Source organism: Conger conger, chromosome 14 (genome assembly GCF_963514075.1).
Source record: "Conger conger chromosome 14, fConCon1.1, whole genome shotgun sequence".
Taxonomy (NCBI): domain Eukaryota; kingdom Metazoa; phylum Chordata; class Actinopteri; order Anguilliformes; family Congridae; genus Conger; species Conger conger.
The window spans coordinates 4,963,636-4,973,635 of record NC_083773.1 but is presented as its reverse complement, the minus strand read 5'-3'; the positions used below and the strand labels follow the sequence as shown (position 1 = coordinate 4,973,635).

General features: G+C 46.4%; 2 protein-coding genes across 4 annotated transcripts in view; both read left to right on the top strand.

Annotated features, from left to right (window-relative positions):
- LOC133110223 (dynein axonemal heavy chain 12-like) overlaps positions 1-1,658 on the top strand; it is an 11,189-nt gene extending 9,531 nt beyond the window's left edge. The window contains exon 10 of the mRNA XM_061220168.1: positions 326-1,658. Within this exon, the coding sequence (XP_061076152.1) occupies positions 326-513 (188 nt within the window). The 3' untranslated portion in view covers positions 514-1,658. The remainder of the gene's footprint in view (positions 1-325) is intronic.
- A 484-nt stretch (positions 1,659-2,142) lies between these two features.
- Positions 2,143-10,000, top strand: part of appl1 (adaptor protein, phosphotyrosine interaction, PH domain and leucine zipper containing 1) — a 30,626-nt gene continuing 22,768 nt past the window's right edge. For all 3 annotated transcript variants that reach the window (XM_061220147.1, XM_061220146.1, XM_061220145.1), the window contains exons 1-2: positions 2,143-2,324; positions 8,057-8,155. In XM_061220147.1, the coding sequence (XP_061076131.1) occupies positions 2,271-2,324; positions 8,057-8,155 (153 nt within the window). In that variant the 5' untranslated portion in view covers positions 2,143-2,270. The remainder of the gene's footprint in view (positions 2,325-8,056; positions 8,156-10,000) is intronic.

Below are 10,000 nucleotides of genomic sequence, written 5' to 3'. Positions count from 1 at the left end.
CAATGAGGACCCTAGAGGAAATTTGAACCCTTGATAAATACCTCAACTTACCAACTAGCATACCACGGTCGACAGCTAGAATACCCCGAGTACAATAATAACTATATATAAGTGCTGTTATGATCTATGGCATACATAAGGCTAATCATGGTGGTGAGGTAGGGAGGGAAAGGTGAGTCGACAGTCTGCGTTTGGTGTGAAGAAGAGACGGCCTGTGGCATCTGTAGATCTTGTTTAGACCGTACACAGGATGTGGTTTGGGCAGTGTGGCTGGGCGAGCGCTGGGTGCAGGTCGGGTTGTGAGAGTCCCGCTCTCCGCCCGCAGAGAACGCCCGCAGTCTGCAGCACCTGTGCAGGCTGAAGATCCGGTGCTGCCTGGGCCGGCTGCGTCTCCGGGCCCCCGTGTTCATGAGCTTCCTCCCGCTGCCGGACCGGCTCAAGGACTACGTCCGGTACCGCGAGTACGACTTCTACAGCCAGGGCCGACCGGCAGGAGCACAGGGACCCGCCTGAGTGTGTGCAAACACACACACACACACACACACACACACATACACACATGCACACATGCACACACGCACACACACACACACATACACACGCACACACACACACACACGCACGCACACACACACACATGCACACACACACGCACACACACACACACACGCACACACACACATACACACGCACACACACACACATGCACACACGCACACACACACATACACACGCACACACACACACATACACACGCACGCACACACACACACATGCACACACACACGCACACACACACACACACGCACGCACACACACACACACGCACGCACACACACACATACACGCACGCACACGCACACACACACTTATGCACATACAGGCGGACCACAGTGACCTGCCTGCATGCACACAGACACACACACACACACACACACACAGACACACACATACACACATACACAGACACACACATGCACACACACACACGCACATGCACACACTTATGCACATACATGCAGACCACAGTGACCTGCCTGCATGCACACATACACACACACACACACACACACAGACACACACATGCACACACACACACGCACATGCACACACTTATGCACCTATGTACAAACTCTGATCGGATACACACCCACAACTATGTGGACCATATCCGTGCCTCAAATATCAATGCGTCTCGCAGAAAATACAATCAAAGCACATTTTGCCGGATCCAAAGGTTTGTACTGCTTTAGTATGGCTTGAGAGAAGGATACTTCAGCAATGCTTTTCAGCTAATCCTGCTGCTTGAATATTCTTATTTCACATGCCATTATTCATGAACATTTGCACGCTATTAATTCTGAATAAACTCAGTGTCAGGACTAACCCAGGGGTTCCCAAACGTTTTTCTGATCTGACCTCAAATGGATGTTCACAAACTTATAGGACTTACTTTTTTTTATTGTTGTTTTTTTGTTTTGTCCTGTGGCTAATTTTTGTTATGGAGGGTGGCAGACGGCACAATTTGAAATGCAATTTGTTTCCATCTTTAGACAGGCCTACATTTTCACATTTTGTTTTGTCTTTTTAATTGTTCCTGAGGTATTGCCTATTATGTTGAATATGTTGTTTGTTTCATTGTGAAATAAAATCGCATTTTGAAAAAAATAGATTGATTATTTCATTTCAAGAAATACCGTACAACTGTTGTGTTGTTTTGTTATTTAAAATTCTGAATAGAAAGCCGTAACTGAAGTGGCAAGAACAAGTATGATTTTGATATCTTGTTTATAATGGCGATACGCATCCATCACCTGCCAGTGTAACGAGTGCATTTAAAATACAGTGCTTGGTATGATCACCGACGGTGACAACATCTGACAGACAAAAATCTATGTGAACGCTTTGCCCTCGAATGACCACAACAGGAGGCGAAGCAGCTGATTAATATTTCTGAGTCTAAAAGTGGTTTCATTGCCTGCTACGTTCTCCAGAGCCAAAATGGCTACTATTCCAATCTGGCTGGGACTTCACAACAGTCCCATGACATAACGCGCAACCAACCCACGGTCAGACATGAGCAACGTGTTATTTTCTCCAATCACAACCTGGCTAAAGGCGGAATATCCGCATGCTGGAGAGCCAGGGTTGGGTGCTGAGGAATTGTTTGGGCTGAGTCGTACAGCTTTAGCTAGTCATTGAGAAGTAATTTCGAATTGTATTTTGTATTCAGTTTTTGGAGTATATTTTCATATCAGTTAGCTAGCGAAATGCCTGGAATTGATAAATTGCCGATAGAAGAAACATTGGAGGACAGCCCGCAGGTAAAATTGATATCATGCATCGTTCAAGGCAGCTAGCAGTTAGCTAAGCTAGCAGACAACCTCTTGAATAAAGCTCTTTGTGCTATGGAAGAGCCCACCAATTAGCTAGTGAGCTGCCATAGCCTAACTCAGTTAACTGATACCAGAGCTGTCTGTCATTAAATTGCACCGATATCAGCTAGCGTTAACTCGATAGATAAGACCTTATTTCATGTCTTGCTGATGATGGTTGTTTTTTTATGTTGTTCAGGAGCTAGCGAGTGGAGTTGGCTTCATCAGTAAATGGGTGTAGCTAGCTAGCTAAATTGTACTACACCATATTGATTTCAGACACTTCAGATACATAGCTTGCTAACAAGCTAACTTGTATATTTGTATTAACGTTAGTTAGCGTTCTCCTGAATTTTGGAATATTGCCCTTGTGTTAGGTTGGTGGCTATATAGCTACATTGATGCTGATCAGTGTGATTTGTGTAAGCCACTTGGTCTAGGCTAGTAGCGAGCTAACTAGCCCAATGTACGTTATTTCGGAGACTAGCTATTTCAGTTTGACTGCAATTAAATAACCATGCTTGCTGGAAGTCCAAAATGCAGGTGACAACACGGGCTGGTCCATGTAACGTTAGTTTCTCCACTCCACCGTGTGACTGACACCTGCAGTTATTGAAACAAATATTTTTTTTCCTGAGTTAACGTGATGTAACCCAAGTCAAAGTGTAGGTGCCAGATCGTGCAAATAACCTTAATTGCTTCAAAACAACGAACGTCAAGCAGCAGTCGTCAAAATGCAAATGGCTGCGTAAGCATCCAAACAACGTTATATATAATACAAGCGGTGACATAGAAATAATTCTGCTTTGTAGATGTTGCATTTTTACCTTATTATATCCCCTTTCCAGATCCAGATAAATAGGTGCCTATTTTCTCTTTCTAGGCTGTGTTTTTATTGAAGTATCTTTTACAGTTTTCTATTTGTGATAAGTCTATTCCAGCCTCTGTTTTTCCTCTTTTGTTTTCTGCATTTGTGATTGATGCCCGACAGAGTTCCCCCTGACACAGTGTAGCATTTATTCCCTATTGGGCGTGCATAGCTGCGCGCCCACCAGGCTCTGAACCTGACCGGGAGTCCAGTGCACAGAATGCCCGTGGAGCTGTCTGCCTCCCAGAAGGGACTTACTTTCCCAGATGTGAAATGTAAATGCATTACACACCCCTAAATGAAGATATTTCAGACAATTACTCAAATAACTGGTGGAGTGGTGGTATTTGGGTTTGTATTTATCATTCGGCCCATGTATCCAGGTTAATCCCATTGATATAATCATTTGTTTTGCAAGGTTCTCCTGATCAAGAGGTTTGAGCGCCCAGCAGAAAGGAACAAGGGTTTAGTAAAACGAGGGTAGATGGGAAGGGGCTTTGCCCAGAAGTACTTTATGAATTAAAGGTACAATAGGTCAGATTTTTGTGTTAAAACATTGTTACAAGACTATTGTAAATCTCTTCCTATCATTGAAAAAGGTCCACTGACATGTTGACTTGCCCTCTGCCTGTGTTTGTGGTCCTTAAATTTGGTTTTTAAAATATGTAGTTGATGGGCCGGCGCTCTGTGCCAAAATATTGTATAGATGTACAATAATTCAAGCTCATTGGTTAAAAAATTGGTTCTAATTGCCACAGCCAATGGCGTTTCAATGTCAGTGCGTTCACAGAGAAAGGGTAGGATAAACAGTGTTGTGGTTCGAGGGTGTTTGTTGCTACAATCCCTCCCTTGACCGTCAGAAGTCCGAAATTACCTATTGTACCTTTAAAACATATCAGCGCTTCTATGTATGAGTGGCTAGAGGAATGAGACCCAACTCTGCATAGAGGCCATGGTGTTGTGTGTACGACACCATTTGCAGTGACAGAAGATCTTAATGACAGGCGGAAACATGCAGATTGACAGGAGAAGAGGTTGCATGCGCACATGACGGGTTAAATGTGAGGCAGGTTTGCGAGCTGCGAGGCGTTCTCACTCGTTTGGGGGCAGGAAGCCGCGGATTGGCAGGAAGCCGAGATGATGAATATCAGAACGAGTAATCTGTCACAATCTGTTGATTTAAAGATAAGACAAATTCCATTACATTACATTATAGGCATTTGGCAGACGCTTTTATCCAGAGCGACGTACAGTTGATTAGACCAAGCAGGAGACAATCCTCCCCTGGAGCAATGCAGGGTTAAGGGGCCTTGCTCAAGGGCCCAACGGCTGTGCGGATCTTATTGTGGCTACACCGGGATTAGAACCACCAACCTTGTGTGTCCCAGTCATGTACCTTAACCACTACGCTTACAGGCCGCCCATATTTAAATTAAGCCTAAAATAGCAGTGAGTGTTCTACTGTCACCTGAATAATATGTTGGGCAGACTCTGGGTCTGCTAGCCAAGTGGTCCCTCGATGGTCTCTTATCAGCATTGTAATGCAGTTGGTGCAATGGTAGAATAGCGACCGGGAGTGAGAGACTGGGACCTGCTTGAGTTAACTTGACATGCTAATTCTAGACATGCCCCTCTTGATTCATAGGTGCCACGAAATTGTCCCACATCCTCCCATTATGTGTATTACAAACTCTCGATCTAAGCTGGAAAAGTGTATAAATAACATAGTCACTGGAAAGGTTTTGGGTTCAGTCTGAATCCTGGGTGTCATTCGTGCACTTTGTTGCTGCTGGGGTCGGGAATAAACCTCGGAGAGACGTTTTTCCCCAAGAAGCCACTGGGCGTCAGGCCTGGGGCACTGCATTTGCAGTGATGTTGCAGTGACATTGCAGTGACATTGCAGTGATGTCACCACAAATGCAGTAATAAGTTGTATCGGAGTGTATCAGAATTCACCACTGCATGGAAATGTTCGATGTGAGATCTACAGAGGACAGGCGATTGTATTCTTTCTTTAACTTGGTGTTGATTTGGCTTGTGTTTAAAAAAAAATATTATTATTTGGTTTGAGCACCCTGTTGCCATTATTTCTGTCGTCTTTGGGTTCCTCTCCAGTAATCTTTACGTGCCCTTCCACATGCACTGCTCTGATATGCTGGCCTTCAGTTTGTGCGGAGCAGCTGAGTAAATTGGTCGTGCATTCCAGGTGGTTGTAAAGATCAGTGAATCTATACAGCATTCATAAAAATGTAATGAGCAGGAAATGGCTTCCCAAAAGCAATGGCTGAAACCTGACCCTCTTCAGTGGTGTTTCTGTGGGCTGATGGCAGTCTTAATTAAGCTGGAATATAGGAGGAACTGCTTCATCTCAAACTGAACATTATTTTGATTAATCATCAAAAGATGATTCTCTGTTTCTTGGTTCTTGCACACGCTTGACAAAGCTGATTCCTCTCCCCCCACCATTTTCTCCAAATTTGGAGTTGAATATTGCTATGACAATATGACTTGCAATAAATTAACAGATATTGAAGTATGGACAGTTCTAATGTCTTTCTGCTTTAGGTACACTGCTAACATAGAGCCCAGACAATGAATAGCCGATGCCCACTGAATGAAAAAAAGAAGACATTATTTCCAACATGCTTTTATTGATCAAATGGCACATGAACAACCATTCAATTTAACAGAACATCAGTTTAAATAAATAGTATGCATTGCCGTTCAAGTTGTCGAGATATGAACATGTTTATCTTGCATGTTCATATCTCAATGACGATATGAACATGTTTATCTTGCATGTTCATATCTCAATGACGATAAATATAAGATATATCGTGCAGCTCTATTGCCTGTTGTAATCTTTTCAAAAAATACCTTGCGTTATATTTCTTCTTCTGTGTTTGGCTCTCGTTTTCTTTGTAAAGATGGCAGGGTTTTGCGTTTAACGCGACCTCTGAACAGAAAGGGGATAAGTGAGGGGCTTTGACAATTGGTGTGCTTCTGTTCGATTCAGAGTGCTGGACGTTACACGAGGTGGTTGGTTGTTAAAATTGCTATATATTTGGAAATCAGCATTTCGCTGTAAACTTCTCTTCCCTGGCACCCTGTCGCTCTGCCATGGGCACAAACGGACTGCACTGCTACAGAGTGATGAGTCAGGGCATACTCTGCCAGCTGAGCGCTGTGCATCCCCCCAGCTGGAGCTATGTGATCGTACTCTGATTTTAGTGCTCTTGACTTCATTACATTTCATTACATTATTGGCATTTGGCAGACGCTCTTATCCAGAGCGACGTACAGTTGATTAGACTAAGCAGGAGACAATCCTCCCCCTGGAGCAGTGCAGGGTTAAGGGCCTCGCTCAAGGGCCCAGCGGCTGTGCGGATCTTCTTGTGGCTACAGCGGGATTAGAACCACCGACCTTGGGTGGTCCCGGTCCTTTACCTTAACCACTACACCTCGAGTTGATTTGGTCCTTTTACACGGAGTGGTATCGCCCGAAAATGTCACAGAAATTATCTGGAATTTATCCTGCCCTTGCTTGACCTTGACTTGGGTCATGGACTTAAAAGACCCAATTAAGTCTCGCTGGGTGGCAGTGCTGCTGGGTGGCCAGTGTGCAAGATGTGTTAATGCGGCAAAGATAAAAAGCACTTTGAAATATTCGGCTTACTGCTGGGGTGAATGACCAGATGCTCTCCTGGGATAAAAAAGCTCCGTAACCTTCTTGGCGGTCAATTGTTTCCTGCCTGAGTCTTGACATTTGTGATTCTTGAAGATCACTCGAGAGAGACTTGGCCTCCCTTGGCTTTGAGTCAAACGGGGATGCAGTACAATACGTCTGTCCTTGGCTGTCACTAATGAGGCCTAAATTAGCTGGAGTGCGCCGTGGGGGTGAGACCCAAGCGATCTGATCCGAGGCCGTTTCCCACCGGCTTCAGGACGCAGATCTCTGGGTTTCAGCACTTGAGTGCTTACTGTAAGTCATCGCTCGACTTAAGTGCTCCCTTTACGTTATTGCTTAGCTGAAGAGTAGCACAAACAAGTTGCTGATTTAAAGGGCACCCAGAAATAACCTGTGCATCCTTGCAGGAGTATCTTATGTGGTCACGCTAGGACTCGGAACCGTACTGTCCTCATCGCACTTGTCCCTGTGTTCGATCTGCACTTCACTGTACGTCGCGTTTGCTTAAATGCCTGCAATGTAATGCGCTCAGTTTGGAGTTGCTGCTCTCGGTGTTGCTGAACAACAGGTTCTGGTGTTGCTGCTGCAGGGCCGTGCGTGGTTCAGGAGGGCGAGGCCCCTCTTCCGCACGGGTGACGCGTGGGGGGTTAGGCACCACATGGGTGTGAAACTAAATTTAGTCGCTCGCGCACGGGCCCTGAATGTCCGCGGCCTGGCCCCGCACACAGGGAAGTGCAGGGCCGCAGGGAAGATGTGGAGATTTTCCTCCTCCTCATTCCCTGCTGTGTGACATCTGCTCTGTTCGTCTTTCACTCTCAGGCGTCTGATTCCCCTGAGCTGGCTCTGCTCTTATTGCCCTGTGGGTTCGGTTAGGTCTGGGCTTAGGGTTAGGATTAGGCCGGCCTGGGTTTAGGTTTAGGGTTAGGCCTGGGCTTAGGTTTAGGGTTAGGCCTGGGCTTATGTTTAGGGTTTGGCCTGGGCTTAGGTTTAGGGTTAGGCCTGGGCTTAGGTTTAGGGTTAGGCCTGGGCTCAGGTTTAGGGTTTGGCCAGGGCTTAGGTTTAGGGTTAGGCCTGGGGTTACCTGTGCCCTGCAGCAGCTCAGTGTCTCTCCCGTGTTCGCTGCAGACGCGCTCCTTGCTGGGTGTTTTTGAGGAGGATGCGGCCGCCATCTCCAGCTACACGCAGCAGCTCTTCCAGGCCATGCAGAGAATCTACGATGCACAGGTGAGTCCACGTGCACGCACACGACCCTGAGGAGACACCTGCACAAACACTCACGCACAGACTCCAACCTCCACGTTAACACCCTTAGAATACACCTGCACAAACACACACGCACAGACTCCAACCTCCACGTTAACTCCCTTAGAATACACCTGCACAAACACACACGCACAGACTCCAACCTCCACGTTAACTCCCTTAGAATACACCTGCACAAACACTCACGCACAGACTCCAACCTACTACACGTAGTACCCTTAGGATACACACACACACGCACAGACTCCAACATACACGTTAGTACCCTTAGAATACACCTGCACACTCTCACACACTCACGCACGCACACACAGACTCCAGACCACACACATGCATGCGGATTCATACGCACACACATCTGCACATGCCCTGTCGACAGACACACACACACATGCACAGACTCCAACATACACGTTAGCACCCTTAGAATACACCTGCACACACTCACACACTCACGCACACACACACATGCCCTGTCGACAGACATGCGCACGCATGTCCAGGTGCAGTGCTGACACACACGATCTGCTCGGTTGGACTTAATGAGGTTTCTCCCTTGGTGAACGGGTATGCTTAGACAACTACAGCCTTCAGGGGAGTGATATGACCCATCCTGCTTCTTTCATAATAACTGTCACTCCTGCTTAATAGGCTGTGTTAATCTCCTTCCTCTCTCGGGGCAGACATGCACACTGTTTTACTCTGTAATGTGCAATGAGCTGGAGGGCTCGAGTTGGCCATCTTCTGGTTCGGTTTCCTCCCCGCGGTGACGTAAAGTGGGATGTCTTCTCCAGACAGATAAACAGAGGTGGGCTCCCTCCAGTCTGTAGGGAGTGTTGCTCCGCTGTGTGCCCTGTACTCGAGCTGTTCTCCAACGCTGTGCCACGCTACAGCACCGCTCACACACACACACACACACACACACACACACACACACATGCACACACACATATCTCATCGGCTGAAACTAAGCCACCATACCACGCTGGATCCTGTTCCTGGCAAGCCACAGTGATGGACATGGGCCTGTAGAAGGTACCGTCCTTCACATTAAACATTAAACTGAGGTCCTGACTCATTGTGGTTATTAAAGATCGTTTGGTAAAATGGTAAATGTCTGCATTTTTAATGGTGCCTTTATCCAAAGCGCTGTACAATTGCTGCTTCTCATTCACCCACACACACTCACACACCGACGGCGATTGGCTGCCATGCAAGGCGCCGACCAGCTCGTCAGGAGCATTTGGGGGTTAGGTGTCTTGCGCAGGGACACTTCGACACACCCAGGGCGGGATCGAACCGGCAACCCTCCGACTGCCAGACGACGGGTCTTACCACCCGGGCCAATGTCACCCTTTGGCACCTGGCAGAATTCCCACAGAACAAACAGACTCTCTACCTGTGGTGACCTTGTCATCACCTGCTACTTCTTGGCTAGACAAGCCGTGTCCTTCTCTACCCACTTTGATTCATTCCCCTGTCATCCCTGCAAAAGATCACTCTGGGTGGGGTCACTTCCATTCCAATTAATTATTTTCATAACATGACTGGAACTCCAATACATGACCTATGAAATCCTGAAAGAACATTACACTAACACATACTTTTTAAATTTTTTAATTTTTTTTTTTTACAGTTGATGAATTCAATTTTTCCCCCCCTTCATTTTCCTTAACTGACCTCAAACCTGGTTCTCAGTTGATTAAGGTAAAGTCTGACAAAGAAAATTTCAAATAATCATGATTACAGCCCCGAATGCCTTACTGCTGCCAGGCTGCTGACCAGGTCCAGGAGGTCATGTCATAT